Raw genomic sequence first — 18,151 nt, forward strand, 5'->3', positions numbered from 1 at the left:
CAAAGAATTAGGGCCCAAACCCATCTTCCGGTTGCCTTAGCAAACCCATTGTGGCTGCCTTCTAGCACAGGGTCAGCCACAATCCCCCCTTTCACAGCACTGCTTTGGCTGTGCTGAAAATATCTCTGCCTGTACTGACTATGGACAGTATTCCTGCCTGCTGCCTGTTTTGCTGTCGCTGTCCACATTCCTGCCTGCTGCCTAGACTGATGCTCTCCTCTGTGGACCACTGCACTGCTACAACCACAGGTAATCTTTTGTTTACCCTTTGCTCAGTAGAATGAATTTTGGTGTGTAATTGGTATGTGCATGCTATGTGTTAGAAATATGAAGTGCCTTCAACAATGTGATTTTTTTCTCCATCTGCTCATCCCCCACAGTTATTACCTTTTGTTCCACTTGACCCTCCCTTCTAGATTGTATGCTCTAATGAGCAGGGCCCTCTGATCCCTCCTATATTGATTTGTATTGTAACTGTACTGTCTGCCACCATGTTGTAAGGAGCTGTGCAAATTGTTGGCGCTATATAAATCCTGTAAAATAATAATAATTATAATAATAATGTGATAGATTGTCAGGATTTTGTGTGTGTAATTTATGTCCCTAGAACACCTGGAGGTGCTACTTGGATGTTGGGCCTCTGTATGTGGCCAGGCTGTGTAAAAGTCTCACACATGTGGTATCGCCATACTCAGGAGGAGTAGCAGAATGTATTTTTGGGTGTAATTGCAAGTATGCATATGCTGTGTGAGAGAAAAAACTTGGTATTATGACCATTTTGTGTAAAAAAAAGGTGTCATTTGGGGGGTCTTTGTACTGACCTGGCTTGTTAGTGTCTTAAGAAATGAGATGAGGCAATCAGTACATCAGATGTGATCAATTTTCAATGATTGGCACCACAGCTATATAACTTTTGCGCAAACTAAATAATATCCACTAATTTGGGTTATTTTTGCCAAAGATATGTAGCAGTATAAATTATGTCCCAGATTTTCAAAGAAAAATGACTTATTTGCAATATAAACTTAAAAAAGTGGGGTTATTTTTTCAAAAGGTTTGCTCGTTTTTCCCTTATATCGCAAAAAATAAAAATCCCAGCAGTGATTAAATACCACCAAAACAAAGCTCAATTTGTTATAAAAAAAAAAAAAAAAATACGTTTGGCTATAGTGTAGCATGACTGAGTAATTGTCATTCAAAGTGTAAAAGCACTAAAAGCTGAACATTGATCTGGGCAGGAAAGGTGTATAAGTGCCCTGTATTGAAGTGGTTAAAGGAGAATTGTACAAAAAAAAAATGATTGGTTAAACTCACAAGTGCTTTTTTTACCACTACTATTCTTTTATATTGGCTTTTGGAATTTACAAATGTAGCAGTTTAGAAATTGGATGAAGGTTTAGCTCTGGGAAACACTTTTTGATAGATAAGTATTGCATTTTATATACAACTATATAGATCAGATCAAAATGAGGGACAAATGAGGAAGAACTTTGTTCCATATGTGGGACAAGTCCCTCGATATTAGGGACAGTTGGGAGCTATGGGTATCATAAGCAGAAATCAGAATGGCTTGTAGTAATGCAGTCAGCTTCTACTGTTTACATGTAATATAATGCACAACTTGAATTGTATAACAGGTCTGTGGGCGGGGCTTAAGGCACCCTAGTGGGGACACTGCCGAACTGCACCCGCTAATGCCTGTAGCACAGGCCCAGAGACACTTTCATGTGAAATCAATATTAAGGCAGCACTCCAACTTAGAAGCAGGTTGCACTCGCCCAATTAAGTCTTGCTCTGTGGCTTTTACACTTGACACTTCTTTCTATTAAAGGACACCACTCATAGGTGTGCAGCATTTAGGGACCAGTCCTGCTGAGGCTGTACCAATCTCCAGGGGCATCCAGGGCTCACATACAGACACCAAAATACTGGGGTTCCTCCAAGACATATACAAACCTGGCTACACCATAGGTCAGGCATCTGATGCGTGGCAAGCGGAGAATGGATGGAAGTGATCTCTTCTTCAGAACTCTTCCCAGAGGAGAACGGGGCAGTAAGACAAGGCACACCAGTAGTTACAGCACCACCTGACTCATCATGCTGAAGAGGGGACAACTCATCTGGTAACTCTATTTCCAGAATATGAAGAAGAAGTTCAGCGCCCATAGGGATGTATCCATTTCCTCCTCAGTGGGGGCAGGGAAAGGACTATTCAGATGCTCCAGGGAAGGCATCAGCTGATCCATCGTGGAGGTAGAGACCTTTGGGAGGCTCCACATGGAACTGACTACCAAAACTGTCCTCAGTGAATCAAAGCTCCGGACCATCCCAGCCTCTTTAGGGGATGCTGCACTGACATCCTTGATAGCCATTATTTGGCAGACACAATCCATAAGAGCAACTGTAGGCAAGCCATTGGGACCCAGATGGCAAGGATCTCCAACAAATAGTGACATCTGAAACAAGGGAGTATAGCATGCTAGACAACAAGCCCATGGCAATAAGTGGAATGACAGTTGCAGGTACCACATACAGCTCAAAGGCCATCCTGACCATCTATGCTGCAGTGTGTCAGGTGCTTCAGGCCAGGATCTATTACAAAGTCTTCCGGACCCTACTTCAGAGGCTGCTTCTTCAGGCAGGACATTTTGGCAGAATTTTGGGTTGCACCCTCAAATGACGGCACAGGAGCACCCATATTGTTTTGGTGCATATATTCGCCTCCCAATGTTGCAGAGGCCATGTATGGGTATGTTAGACCCATGTACTGTATCTTCCTCTAACTCTGTCCCCTTGTGTGTTGCAAGTGCTGTTCTTCTGATATGCTGTGCATGCTTTAAGAGACTTCAGACCAGGCAAAGCAAGTAAACAAATGGTATGCTTAACTGAGAGAGTACAGTTCTAAAAAGTAATTCTCAACATAGTTCCTAAACAAAGCTCTTCTAGAGCTCCATGAAGTGTGTGTACCTTAGGCCGGAGGAAGTCCACAAAGCAATCCCTTTAAAGGGAAGAGTCCATTTAGGCAATAATCCACAAGAGGTACTGTAGTACAAGTCCCTTAGAGTTGATGATTGGCCATGATTAACAGCAAAAGTCCATGAGGGTTTCCTGACTCGGGACCCTCATCAGGTACCTTGATTGGGCTCCCATCACCCTCTCAAAGGGGGTGATCACCCAAGCAGAGTAACAGATTACATTCTCCTAGGGGTTTGGAGTCAGCCCCTTTTACACTATTTGACCTGTAGGGGGGGAGACCTTGCTAAATGGCAGAAAAAAACCTTAACCCTTACATCCTGGCTAGGGATGAGCCGAACACCCCCTGATTCGGTTCGCACCAGAACCTGCGAACGGACCGAAAATTTGCACGAACGTTAGAACTCCAATGACGTCTATGGGACTTGAACGTTCTAAATAAAAAGTGCTCATTTTAAAGGCTAATTTGCATGGCATTGTCCTAAAAAGGGTTTGGGGACCCGGGTCCTACCCCAGGGGACATGTATCAATGCAAAAAAAACTTTTAAAAATGGACGTTTTTTAGGGAGCAGTGATTTTAAGGATGCTTAAAGTAAAAAAAAAAGTGAAATATTCCTTTAAATATCGTACCTGGGGGGTGTCTATAGTATGCCTGTAAAGTGGCACGTGTTTCCCGTGCTTAGAACAGTCCCTGCACAAAATGTCATTTTTAAAGGAAAAAAAGTCATTTAAAACTGCTTGCGGCTTTAATGTAATGTCGGGTCCTGGCAATATGGATGAAAATCAGTGAGACAAACGGCATGGGTACCCCCCAGTCCATTCCAGGCCCTTTGGGTCTTGTATGGATATTAAGGGGAACCCCGCACCCAAATTAAAAAAGGAAACAGCAGTATACAGGCTCTGTACTCTGAACAGCAGTATACAGGCAGTGCAAACAAGACAGGGACTGTAGGTTTGTTTTTAAGTAGAATCTGTTTGTAATTTTGAACTGGTACATTTTTAACGTGTTTAGCTCCAGCCAAAAAAATCTATTTTAAGCTTTTTGGAAAACATAGGGAAGGGTTATCACCTTTGTGACATTTGTTTTGCTGTCTGTGCTCCTCTTCAGAAGATTTCACCTCACTTTTTGTCCCAATGACAAATGTTTTTTGAAAATTTGGGTTTTTTTGTGAAACAAGGATTGGTGATAAAGCATCAGTGGAAAGGAGAAGCGTTTTCCCCATATTAACAGGAGATAATTTCCCATCCTAGGGGTAGATTTCATCTCACTTCCTGTTGTCTCCTTCCGTTTGCAAGTAGGAGTCGTTTGTAAGTTGGATGTTTGAAAGTAGGGGCCTGCCCTATATACTCAGCAGAAATTTGGGCCTTAGGTGTTGTTGTGGCCACAACACTGTAAGCCCTCACAGGGCCCTGCTGTGAAATATTAGATCAAGAATTGTAATTACATGCCCCTGTTGAACAGGGGCAGAAAAACTGGGCCTTTGGTGATGGTGGTGGTGCTGGTGCCACAACACTGTAAGTCCTCACTCGCTCTTGGTTGGCGCAGAAACGGGCCCTGCTGTGAAATATAAGATCAAGAATTGTAATTGCATGCCCCTGTTGAACAAGGGCAGAAAAATTAGGCCTTAGGCACTAGTGCTGGTGCCACAACACTGCAACTCCTCACAGATACTCTAGTTGGAATGCAGAAACGAGCCCTGCTGCAAAGTATTGCATGAAAAATTGTAATTACACGCCCCTGTTAAACAGGGGCTGAAAAATTAGGCCTTAGGCACTAGTGCTGGTGCCAAAACACTGCAACCCCTCACAGATACTCTAGTTGGAATGCAGGAATGAGCCCTGCTGCAAAGTATTGCATCAAAAATTGTAATTACACGCCCCTGTTAAACAGGGGCTGAAAAATTGGGCCTTAGGCACTGGTGGTGGCGCCCAGAACCAAAAATGTTCTTACAAGCTATCAGCGTGATCATTGAGGAGGAAGAGGATAATTACTCAGGATAGTCACTTAGCATCAGCATAGGCAGTCTTTGAAGGGATCTGAGATTTCAAAAAAAATAATTCAGTTACATCAGCATCAGGTGCTTGGTAGCTGGTGGTGATCCAAGACTGATTCATTTTAATGAAGATCAGTCGATCGACCGAGTCAGTGGACAGACACACCCTGTGATCGGGTACAAAGCCTCCAGCAGCACTGAATGTGCGTTCTGAAAGAACGCTGGATGCAGGACAGGCCAGTAGCTCAATTGCATACTGTGCAAGCTCTGGCCAGTGATCCATCCTCAAGACCCAGAAACCCAGAGGATTTTTGGTGGGAAAGGTGTCCAAGTCAGATCTTGCCCCTAGGTATTCCTGCACCATGTAAAACAGACGCTGGCGATGGTTGCTGGAACTAATCATACCTTGGGACTGCGGACTAAAAAATTGTCTGAACGCATCGGTCAGACGGCCACTTTCTCCACCGCTCCTTCTTTGACTGACCGAAGTTTGTAACCTCCCAGTCTCTGGGAACGTGTTGCACAGACCTTTCTGCAAGGCCTCCCGAAGAGGTTTCATTCTCTGGGATGGCAAGATAAGGTCCGCAACCTTACCCTTATAACGTGGATCAAGGAGGGTTGCCAGCCAGTATTGTTCCTTCTCCTTGATACCACAAATACGAGGATCCTTACGCAGGCTTTGCAGGATCAGGGAGGCCATGCAGCGTAGGTTTGCTGAGGCATTCGGTCCGGAGTCCTCTGGGTCACTAAGGACGACATGGTCCGCAGCCACCTCCTCCCAGCCACGTACAAGTCCATGTGTTTCTTGGGACTGATCCCTTAAAGACTGCTGCTGATGCTGAGTGCCAGGCTCCACCTCCATACTGACACAATCCTCCTCCTCCTCGTCCTCTTCCTGTGTGATCGGCGGGAACGCAGGGACACTGTCTGGATAAAGGGGGCCTTGAGAGCTAAGGAAGTCCTCCTCTTCCTGCCTCTGTTCTGCCTCAAGTGCCCTGTCCATTATTCCATGCAGCGTGTGCTCCAACAGGTGGACAAGGGGGACAGTGTCACTGATGCATGCACTGTCACTGCTCACCATAATTGTGGCCTCCGCAAATGGTGACAGGACAGTGCATGCACCCCTGATCATGGCCCACTGGCGTGGGGAAAAAAAAAAAAGCTACCCTGACCCTGTCCTGGTGCCATAGTTGCAAAGGTACTCATTGATGGCCCTCTGCTGCGTGTACAGCCGCTGCAGCATGGCCAACGTTGAGTTCCACCTGGTGGGCATGTCACAGATTAGGCGGTTCTTGGGCAGGTTAAACTCCTTTTGGAGGTCTGCCAGCCGAGCACTGGCATTATATGACCGGCGGAAATGCACACAGACTTTCCTGGCCTGCCTCCTAAGCCCGGGTACCTGCCCAAGAACCGCTGCACCACCAAGTTAAGGACGTGAGCCAAACAGGGCACATGGGTCATTTGTCCCTGTCGGAGGGCAGAGAGGAGGTTGGTGCCATTGTCACAAACCACCATTCCTGCCTTAAGTTGGCGTGGCGTCAACCACCTCTGAACCTGCCCCTGCAGAGATGACAGAACCTCTTCCCCAGTGTGGCTCCTGTCCCCCAAGCACACCAGCTCAAGCACCGCATGGCATCTTTTGGCCCGCATACTTGCGTAGCCCCTTGAATGGCTACGGAGCACCGCTGGTTCCGAGGACAAAGCACAGGAAGAAGCCATGGAGGAAGAAGAAGAGGAGGGGGTGGAGGAGAGAGGTGTGTCACAATCATTAGTAGTGGCATTTTGGAGGCGTGGTGGCGGAACAACCTCCAACACTACTGCACCTTGTCCTGCATCCTTCCCAGTTGCCAGCAGAGTCACCCAATGCGCCGTGAAACTTAGGTAACGTCCCTGTCCATGCCTGCTGGACCATGAGTCAGCGGTAATATGCACCTTACCGCTGACCGCCCTGTCCAGCGAGGCATAGACATTGCCTTCCACATGCTGGTAGAGAGCCGGAAGCGCCTTCCGTGAGAAAAAGTGGTGTTTGGGTACCTGCCACTGAGAAACCGCACATTCCACAAACTCACAGAAGGGGCAGAGTCTACCAACTGAAAAGGCAGCAGTTGAAGTGCTAGCAATTTTGCCAAGCTAGCATTCAACCGCTGGGCATGTGGATGGCTGGGAGCGAACTTCTGTCGGCGGTGCAGCAGCTGGGGCAGGGAAATTTGCCTGGTACAATCTGACGTCGGTGTACACAAAGCAGATTGCCCACAAGTACTTGGCTGTGACACACCTAATTCTACACCTTCATTCCTCTCAGTGCAGGTCTCAGAGAACACTGAAGGTTTAGTGGGGTTGAAGATCTCAGCTGATGAGGAGCAAGGAGAGGTCCTCTTTGTTCTTTGGTGTGGGTCTTTTAGATACGTATGCCAACGAACTGCATGGCAGGTCAACATATGTCTGGTCAAGCATGTGGTGCCCAAACGGGAGATGTTTTGGCCACGCGAGATACGCTTGAGACAAATGTTGCAAATAGCAGCGGTGCGATCTGATGCACTCGTCTCAAAAAAGGCCCACACCAAAGAACTTTTGGAATAACGCGCAGAGACAGCAGCGCCCTGCACATGCGGAGCTTTGGGGTGTGATGCAGTCAGTGTGCTGCCCTTAGGCTGGCCCCTGGAGGGCATCCTGCCTCGTTGGTGATGTGCCTCCTCCTCCTCATTTCTCCTCCTCTCTCCTATCAGGCACCCACGTTGAGTCAGTGACCTCCTCATCCCCTCCCTCCTCATCACTGGAGCAAACCTGGCAGTATGCTGCAGCAGGGGGAGCATGACTGCCAGATTGCTGTCCTTCTTGGTCACCCCCTCTGTTCGTGCTCACGTTACTTCCTTCATCTAGCTCAGTATCATCATCAGAGCCTTCTAAACGCTGGGCATCCTCCTGGAGCATGTACCCAACACTGTGGTCAAACAGTTTGAGGGACTCCTCAGGAGGACGTGGTGGGGCTAGGGAAGGAGTCACTGATGCCATTGAGCCGAGGGAAGAGGCTGCGTTGGCAGCTGCTTTGCCAGACAAAGTACCCTGAGCATGGGTGAGAGAGGATGAGGAGGATGAGGACGGCTTGGTCATCCACTCGACCAATTCTTTTGCATGTTGCGGCTCAACACGGCCAGCTGCCGAAAAAAAGGCCAAGCGTGTCCCACCGCCACATGCTGATGAGGATGCACCGTCTCCACGACCAGCACTGTTGCCTCTAGACACAGAGCCTGCTTGCCCTCTTTTATTGGCTTGTGACTGTCTGCCTCTCCTTGTTGGCCTTCCAGACATACTAATGGCCTGTAGCTGCACTAAGCTGGGATATATATAGATATATATATCTATATATATATATATATATCTATATATATATATATATATATATATATAGATATATATATATATATATATACTGATACTGCAGCTAGCAAAATCAACTGCCTGCCTGTAGTATGAGAACACCACCAACCTTCTACAGGTAGCTTTAGGTGAACACTGTGCAGAGCTCGCAAAAAAATAACTTGTAGCTTATTTAGCTGCCTGCGGTAGTGATAGGATCAGGAAAACACCACCAACATTCTACAGGTAGCTTTAGGTGAACACTGTGCAGAGCTCGCAAAAAAATAACTTGTAGCTTATTTAGCTGCCTGCGGTAGTGATAGGATCAGGAAAACACCACCAACCTTCGACAGGTAGCTTTAGGTGAACACTGTGCAGAGCTCGCAAAAAACTAACTTGTAGCTTATTTAGCTGCCTGCGGTAGTGATAGGATCAGGAAAACACCCCAACCTTCTTACAGGTAGCTTTAGCTGAACACTGTGCAGAGCTTGCAAAAAACTAACTTGTAGTTTTAGCTGAACACTGTGAGAAGGACACACTACACTAACTTGTAGCTTTAGCTGAACACTGTGCAGAGGTCGCACTACACTAACTTGTAGTTTTAGCTGAACACTGTTCAGAGGACGCACTACACTAACTTGTAGCTTTAGCTGAACAATGTGCAGAGGTCGCACTAAACTAACTTGTAGTTTTAGCTGAACACTGTTCAGAGGACGCACTACACTAACTTGTAGTTTTAGCTGAACACTGTTCAGAGGACGCACTACACTAACTTGTAGCTTTATCTGAACAATGTGCAGAGGTCGCACTAAACTAACTTGTAGTTTTAGCTGAACACTGTGCAGAGGTCACACTAAACTAACTTGTAGCTTTAGCTGAACACTGTGAGGAGGACGCACTACCCTAACTTGTAGCTTTAGCTGAACACTGTGCAGAGGTCACACTAAACTAACTTGTAGCTTTAGCTGAACACTGTGAGGAGGACGCACTACACTAACTTGTAGCTTTAGCTAAACATTGTGCAGAGGTCGCACTACACTAACTTGTAGTTTTAGCTGAACACTGTGAGGAGGATGCACTACACTAACTTATAGCTTTAGCTGAACACTGTGCAGAGGTCGCACTACACTAACTTGTAGTTTTAGCTGAACACTGTGAGGAGGATGCACTACCCTAACTTGTAGCTTTAGCTGAACACTGTGCAGAGGCCACACTAAACTAATTTGTAGCTTTAGCTGAACACTGTGAGGAGGTCGCACTACACTAACTTGTAGTTTTAGCTGAACACTGTGCAGAGGTCACACTAAACTAACTTGTAGCTTTAACTAAACACTGTGAGGAGGACGCACTACACTAACTGTAAATAGTCTAGCTGCCTGACTGTGGTACTAATAGGATCAAAAGAACACCAGCAATTTTCTTCAGGTAGCTGTAAATACTGTAACAAGACAAGCCTGCCTGTCAGTAGGAAGATAACAGGAACGGATCTAGCTAAACTGAATACAGTGTATATATATATGTATATATATATACACACAACACCTGGGATGCATATATATACACAATACACTGTAAGTGCAGCTAACTCACTGACTGTCCTGACTAATCTAGCTAACTCAAATGAAATGGCACTGTCTCTCTCTCTCTCTAAGCACGCCGGAACACACTACACAGGGCCTCCCTGCAGGCCGCCTTATATAGTGTGGGGCGTGTTCTAAACCCCCTGAGCCATAATTGGCCAAAGCCACCCTGGCTTTGGCCAATTACAGCTCTCTCTACTGACGGCGCTGTGATTGGCCAAGCATGTGGGTCATAGTGCATGCTTGGCCAATCATCAGCCAGCAATGCACTGCGATGCCGCAGTGAATTATGGGCCATGACGTGCCACACGAATTTGGCGCGAACGGCCCATATTGTTCGCAATTCGGTGAACGGGCGAACAGACGATGTTCAAGTCGAACATGGGTTCGACTCGAACACAAAGCTCATCCCTAATCCTGGCTACCTCCAGCTAACAGATCAACTTGAGAACATGGTGCAACATCAAGACATTGTAACATTTTGTACCTGGCTGATTCAATTAACATGAGGGTATGAGCCCAGACAGGTAAGACAAGAACTCACACAGGAAGACATGTTAACTCTCATGTTAACCCTCTTGTAGGCACCTGCGTACAGATCCATTAGAAAAACACTGAATTTTGTTCTCTTGTAGGCTGTTTTGATTAGCTTGCAAACAAAAAGGCTAAAGCTTGAAAAAATTAAACTAATTCAACTACCATATCTAAAAACAGAGAAGATTCAATATATTATTTTTGTTTTTTGGGTTTAGATATGCTCATCTGCCACAGATGTAAACATCTGTCAATTCTGAGAATGCGGTAGCATATAACTCATTCCCCTTGCCCCAATTTGGCAGGTTTTTGGTCATTGGCCCAATCCTGTCACATGGGTTTTGGGAGCGAATCCTCAGCAATGTGTAAGGTTAAAGATGCAAGCTTAAGTTGGCTTTAGATGGATCAAAATTTGGTCAGTTCAGCAAGGACAGGCTGTTGGATTGACTTCTGCTGAATATGAATTTTGGAAAACTTTTGTCAATCAGCAGCTGCAGTCGCTGATCAGTGTATTCTGACAGCAAAAAGTCCTCCTGTCGGAATATAATGTTTTGGTGAGGGAGGATTCCTTCTTCCACCTCGCCTGTGAAGATGGAGGTGGACAAAAAACACAAAAAACAAATCTATACCAAGCTTTCTGCAGGGCTAACTCTCTTTGCTCCTGTTTGCTAAAAGGGTGGTTAGAGGGAGCGGAGGTGAATATGTAGGGGAGGATGAGTAAACTTGTTGCTTTGCCCCCAACAAGAAAAATGCAAGTTTAGTTTAGGGATATGTTTTAACAGACTAAGTTTGAATTACTGAGTTTGCTTTCGAAGAGTATACCAGAGATTCAGAAGCAAATTTTACACACCTGAATATTGTGATCTTCGTAGGGAGGACACTAATTTGATGTCATCCAGGGTAGGCCATGAATCAGTGTTGAAGACATATCCATTCAGCATTGCTTCTGAGAAACTAAGAGAAGAGAAAATAGACAATGATTATTAATACCTCTTATGGATGGATAATGCTGGTACTCAGAAGTATGTACCCAGTAAATTCCACACAATGTCCAGCCTCTCCCTGCAGATCTTTTATTTGAAGGGTCAGAACTACCAGACCATAGACTAAAGCCAATAAACCAGATATTCCAGGTAACAGCCATACTGAGGCTTAGACACCAGGAAAGTTCAGATGAAACCTTGTCTTGAGCAAAAAGATTACCTGGTTATGGCCCTAAAATTCCTCAGTGAAGAGCACCAGACGGTATACTAACCATCATAGGTGTGCGCAGCCTCTTGCATTAGGCTGTGCACCCCAAAGCTCAAATACATATGCATGTGTATATGTACTGATGGTGTCAGTAGGGCAGTGGACAGTGTAATTTTGTTAATTTTCTTTTCCCAAAATTTTTGGGCTTGTGTAACATTTTTGGGGGGGATGAAATATCAGTGGTCTAAACAGGGGGGAATATGCAGCACACAAGGCAATTAGGGTGTGCCCAGGCACACCTGGCACACCCTGTGTGCACGCCTATGCTAACCATATTTTTTGACACACGTGCATTTCAAAATAACTATTTTGTAAAATATGTTAACTATTGTTAATATGAAGACATTATGAATTGTACACTTAAAATTAAAAGGGGTTGGGACTTTCCCCTCCCTTCCCATCCTTCATTTTATATTTAAATATATCTTAATATACAGTAATAACCTAGGTTCATAGTTGGCGATAGATCACTAATAATAACACCCCATAAAGGGAAAGATGGGGAAACAAGAGGGAAGGAGCCCACTGAGATGGTGGGATATCCTACCCTGATTTACTCACATAGCAGCTCAAGGTTTGACATGTGGCACTGTAAAATGAGGGTTGTCTGGAGGCACCTGCACTGGAAGCTGTGGGTGTACTGCCCACACCCACCAATGCATGGTTAGGAGGACTAGCAAGAGAGAGGCGGATTTCCATTGTTTAATAAGTGGTACCATGACTCGTAGTCCCAGGGAAGTCTATAAATATTGTTGATATAAAATAATCAATGAAGTGAATACAGTTATTGCCCACCAGTCTATATGGTGTTGTCAGAAACCATGAATCAGACCGAGACTCGAGTACAGTAAATCACACTTGTTTAATAATAATAAAAAGGTAAACAAAGTAAATGTAGTCAAAACAAGCCAGAGTTCGGTAACCGGATTGGGTAGTCAGCCAGGCCAATGTCAGAGAGCCAGAGGTAAACATAGTAGTACAGTAAGCAGGATCAGGATCCTGAAGGAACGTCAGCCAAGCAAGTCTTCAACAGGAACGCAGGAGAAAGTCTCTGTGGTGTTGACAAAGGCGAAGGCAGAGATGAAGTGAGCTGGAAGGCTTTAAGTAGACAGAACTGACGAGCAGATCATCAACAGGTAAGTCACTGTGGAGAGAAAGGAGCTGGCAATTAGTAGACAGCTGAGCGGCCAGCTCAAAGAAGGAAGGGCTGAGCCCAGCCCTGACAGTACCCCTCCTCAACGGCCTCTCCCCCACGGAGGACCACCAGGCTTGAGGGGAATACGTCTATGGAAGTCACGGAGGAGGACAGGAGCATGTACGTTCGAGGATGAGACCCAAGAGCGTTCTTCTGGACCGTAACCTCTCCAATGCACCAGGTACTGTATGCGCCCACGGAACCTACGGGAGTCAACAATGGACTGTACTTCATACTCCTCATGATTCTCAACCTGTATTGGGTGAGGACGTGGCGCCAAGGTGGTAAAGCCGTTGCAAACCAAAGGTTTCATTAAGGAGACATGAAACACATTAGAGATACTCATACTAAGAGGAAGGTCCAACGCGTAAGCCACTGGGTTAATCCTGCAAAAAATATGGAAAGGCCCAATAAACCGAGGTGCGAACTTCAGAGAAGGAACACTCCTGCGGTCAGCATGGAGTCTGTACCTATCGTTAGCATGTTGCAAATCCTCCTGGACTTGTGCCCAAGTAGAACGAAGACCTGCGGAACAAACGAGTCAGGCAACATATAAGGTTGGAAGCCATAGTTCGCCGTAAACGGGGACAATCGGGAAGCAGAATTCAAGGCACTATTGTGAGCAAACTCCACCCACGGTATGAGGTCTGACCAGTTGTTATGATGGTCAGAAATATAGCAATGTAGGAATTGCTCCAAGGACTGATTGGCTCGTTCTGTGGCCCCATTAGACTGCGGGTGATACACAGAGGAGAAAGCAAGCTGAATACCCAACTGTGCACAAAAGGCTCGCCAGAACCGGGACACAAACTGACTAACCCTGTCAGAGACAATCACCTTGTGTAGCCCATGTAAGCAAAAGATCTCCCGAGCAAATATAGAAGCCAATTTCTTAGAAGTAGGCAACTTCTTGAGTGGAATACAATGCGGCATTTTCGAGAACCGGTCAACCACCATAAGGATAACTGTGTTGCCCTGGGAGTTGGGTAACTCCACAATGAAATCCATAGACAGGTGGGTCCAGGGCCTCTCTTCATTGGGTATGGGTTGTAGGAGGCCCACTGGAAGGTGTTGTGGAGTCTTACTCTGAGCACACATGAAACAGGCAGCTACGAAGGCGGTTACATCAGCACGTAGACTAGGCCACCAGAATTGTTAGGAAATGGCCCAAAAGAGTTGGTTCTTCCGAGGGTGGCCAGCAGCCTTGGGAGAATGGTAAGTCTGGAGCACGGCAGTACGGAGACTCTCAGGAACAAAGCAGCGGTCACAAGATTTCTCAGGAGGAGCATCGACCTGAGCAGCAGGAGAAGTGAGACTGGTGCGAACCGTAGCCAGAATACGATCAGGAGGAATCACAGGTATCGGAAATGACTCCATCTTGGAAGTAGAGGAAAATTGTCGTGACAAGGCGTCAGCCCTTACATTCTTAGTACAGGGTAGGAATGAGACAATGTAATTGAAACTTGACAAGAAAAGAGCCCATCGCGCCCTTCTGGGAGAGAGGCACTTAGCCTCAGACAAGAATGTAAGATTCTTGTGGTCAGTAAGAATGAGAACCGGCACAGTGGTACCTTCAAGAAGATGTCTCCATTCTTTCAGGGCTAAAATGATCGCCCTGTAATTGCACTCTGCAGGTGACAATTTCTTAGAAAAGTAGTCACACGGATGCATAGCGCTCTCAGAGTTAGGACGTTGAGACAGAAGGGTGCCAACTCCAGTCTCAGAAGCATCAACTTCTAGGATAAAAGGCAATGTAGGATCAGGATGTGCCAACACAGAAGCAGAATGAAAGGCAGCCTTGAGACTTTCAAAGGCCTTAATGGACTCTGGAGACCAACTCTGTGGGTTACCGTCCTTTCTGGTCATATCAGTCAGGGGCTTGACCAGAGACGAGAAGTTACGAATAAACTTCTGATAATAGTTGGCAAAGCCAAGAAAATGCTGCAGAGGATGTAGACCCATGGGTCGAGGCCACTGTAGGACTGCAGAAAGTTTCTCTGGGTCCATCGAAAAACCAGCGGTGGAAATTACATAACCCAGGAATATAACCTGTTCACAATGGAATTCGCACTTCTCTAATTTCTCTAAATAACTTTCTTTTGGTGGTATTTGATCACCTCTGCGGTTTTTATTTTTTGCGCAACAAATAAAAAAAGACCGAAAATTTTGAAAAAAAAACAAGTTTTTCTTTGTTTCTGTTAAAAATTTTTGGAAATAAGTATGTTTTCTTCTTCAATGACGGGCACTGATATGGCTGCACTGACAGGCACTGATACGGCGGCACTGATGGGCACCGATGAGGTGGCACCAATGAGGTGGCACTGATGAGGTGGCACTGACGATGAGCACTGATAGGCGGCACTGATGGGCACTGATAGGTGGCACTGGTATGCAGCACCAATGGGCACTCATAGGTGGCACCGATGGGCACTTATAGGCGGCACTGATGGGCATTTGTAGGTGGCATTGATGGGTGCTTATGCGTGGCACGGATGGGCACTGATGGGCACTGATAGGTGGGCACTGATGGGCATGGATGGGCACTGACAGATGGCACCGATGGACACTGATGGGTGGCACTGATGACACTGACTGATGGCACTGATGCCCCTAAGGGTGGCATTGCTGGGCATCAGTGCTATATAATGGTGCCAGTCAGTGCCCATTTGTGGGCACTGATTGGCACAGATTGGGCAGATTGGGCACATGTGGATGGCCATGGGGTACATACCTGGCCATCCACATGTTGCCCCTTCCCTGGTGGTCCTAGTGGCGATCCCTGGTGGTCCAGTGTGGTGATCTGAGGGGGGCTGCTCTGATAAACAATGCCAGGAGAGCCGCCGATCGGCTCTCCTCTACTCGCGTCTGTCAGATGCGAGTGAGGAAGAGCCGATCAACGGCTCTTCCTATTGAATTTTGTGTAGTAATACTGCGCCAACTAAAAGAAAAAAGCAGCCAACATAACCAATAGACAAATGGTGAGACAATAAAACAGTAAAAAAAAAACAGTGTCCGTTATCGGGCAACCACCAACCAGAATAATCGTCTGGCGGTTAACTGCACAATAAAGTTTTATTGAGATGGAACTCAACTATACAAGGATCAACTAGCGTCAAAATTTCTGCATGTGTAGGTAAGTGTATCAACTTATGAAAAAAATCAAATCTACGTGCTAGAACACATGTGACTAGTGTCCATACAGTAAGAGTTCAATAACTCCCTAAAAGAACGTAAACAGATGCACATACATCTGCATACTCTCCAGAAAACATATTCAAATAATGTGACAATAAACATAAAAATGTGTGCCTCTAAAAAAAGTAACAATAATAGATACACTTTCATACAACCACCAATAAGTTTAAGAAAATAAATAGATGTAGAGTCACAAGTAATGCATATTGGGTATAATCAAAAACATCTAAGCAAATGCGTGTTTGCCAAGGAGTTCAAATGATATATGCATCTGGTGTTAATAGAGGCCAGCTCCAATAGTTCCAATGAGTTGAAACCCCCTGGTCTATAATGACTGGGATAGACCTTGAAGTGACTTGGCATCGATAGATGTATGTAAACGGTTGGATTACCCTTACCAGAATGGGTGGACTCCCTAGCCGAGGGCTGGGAGTCAGACAAGGCTTATATCGCAGTCATCCAGGGATGGTTATCCCACCAAAGGTAGATGTGGACCTTTATCCCAGCACAGTGGAGCGTGATGACAGCTACTCACCGATCTTCTCAATATTAGTCTTGCAATCCTGGAGTCTCCCCCCGGTAGGCGACTCTCCTCGGTCTTCTCCTTTCCTCTCTCTGTCTTCGAATTTGGTTCAGTTCGGACTCGGTCTGGTATTTCCGGTTCCCTGTTCCGGCTCTTCCTATTGACATCTTGATCAGCCGTGATTGGATACGGCTGATCACGTGGTAAAGAGCCTCCACCGGAGGCTCTTTACCAAGATCGGTGTAGCGGTGTGTCAGACTGACACACCGATCCACCGATCGCCGCGATGCGCGCCCAGTCAGGATAACTGAACCACCGCCCGGCCGTCATCTGCTATGGGCGGGAAGTGGTTAAAAGAGAGTCTTTCACTGAGTCTGAAGTCAATAAGGATGGCAAATGCGATCAACCTCTCCAGCTCAGTGGGTATATCTCGGGCTGCTATCTCATCCTTGATGTTATCTGAGAGACCATGAGAAAAGGCTGCCATGAGGGTCTTGTTGTTCCAATCAACCTCTGCTGCTAGAGTAGGGATTTCAATGGCGTACTCTGATGGTCATGAGGCTCTTGGCAGCAGAAGCGGAGCTTGCAGGAACGTCAAATACCCTTTTGAAGGAAGCCACAAAATTTGGGTAACTCAGGACCACAGGTTTTTGTGTCTCCCATAGAGGGTTTTCCCAGGCCAAGGCTCTCTCAGAAAGCAAAGATATCACAAAACCTACTTTGCTTCTGTCCATGGGAAATGCCTGGGGCAGCATCTCAAAGTATAACCCAACCTGGTTGAGAAACCCTCTGCATTGAACTGAATCATCCCCAAATCACTGGGGAAGTGGAGCAGAACCAGACATACCTCTTATAGAGGTAAAACTCGAGGTGCCTGCACAGAGACTGGAGCAGCAGCAGGGACGGCCTACAACACAGGTTGTACCAGAGCAGCCACAGTGGGAGATTCCAGGTGAGCTGTGTGACTCAGGAGCATTTGTAACGCCATGGCAAACTGATCCAAGCGGTGATCCTGGTCATCCAGTCTGGAAAAAATATTACCAACAAGTGGACTGACTGCATTTTCAGAATTCATGGCCTTCGCCTACTATCAGAAACCATGAATCAGACTGCGACTCAAGTACAGTAAATCACACTTGTTTAATAATAATAAAAAGATAAACAAATTAAGCGTAGTCAAAACAAGCCAGAGTTCGGTAACCGGATCAGGTAGTCAGCCAGGACAATGTCAGAGAGCCAAAGGTAAACGTTGTAGTACAGCAAGTAGGATCAGGAGCCAGAAGGAACGTCAGCCGAGCAAGTGTTCAACAGGAACGCAGGAGAAAGTCTCTGTGATGTTGACAAAGGCGAAGGCAGAGATGAAGTGAGCTGGACGACTTTAAGTAGGCAGGACTGACGAGCAAAATCCACAACAGCTGGGTAATTGTGGAGAGAAAGGAGCTGGCAATTAGTCGACAGCTGAGCGGCAAGCTCAGAGAAGGAAGGGCTGAGCCCAGCCCTGACATGTGTGACTACCAATTTAATATCCCCCAAGAAAAAGTAAAAGTAA

At 46.1% G+C, this 18,151-nt stretch overlaps 1 protein-coding gene across 1 annotated transcript in view; it reads right to left on the reverse strand.

Annotated features, from left to right (window-relative positions):
• The window catches only part of LOC141128986 (hydroperoxide isomerase ALOXE3-like), a 175,931-nt gene that overhangs the window by 116,085 nt on the left and 41,695 nt on the right, over positions 1 to 18,151 (reverse strand). The window contains exon 5 of the mRNA XM_073616676.1: positions 11,289 to 11,392. Within this exon, the coding sequence (XP_073472777.1) occupies positions 11,289 to 11,392 (104 nt within the window). The remainder of the gene's footprint in view (positions 1 to 11,288; positions 11,393 to 18,151) is intronic.

The sequence above is a fragment of the Aquarana catesbeiana genome, linkage group LG01, assembly GCF_042186555.1.
Source record: "Aquarana catesbeiana isolate 2022-GZ linkage group LG01, ASM4218655v1, whole genome shotgun sequence".
In the NCBI taxonomy this organism is placed as follows: Eukaryota; Metazoa; Chordata; class Amphibia; order Anura; family Ranidae; genus Aquarana; species Aquarana catesbeiana.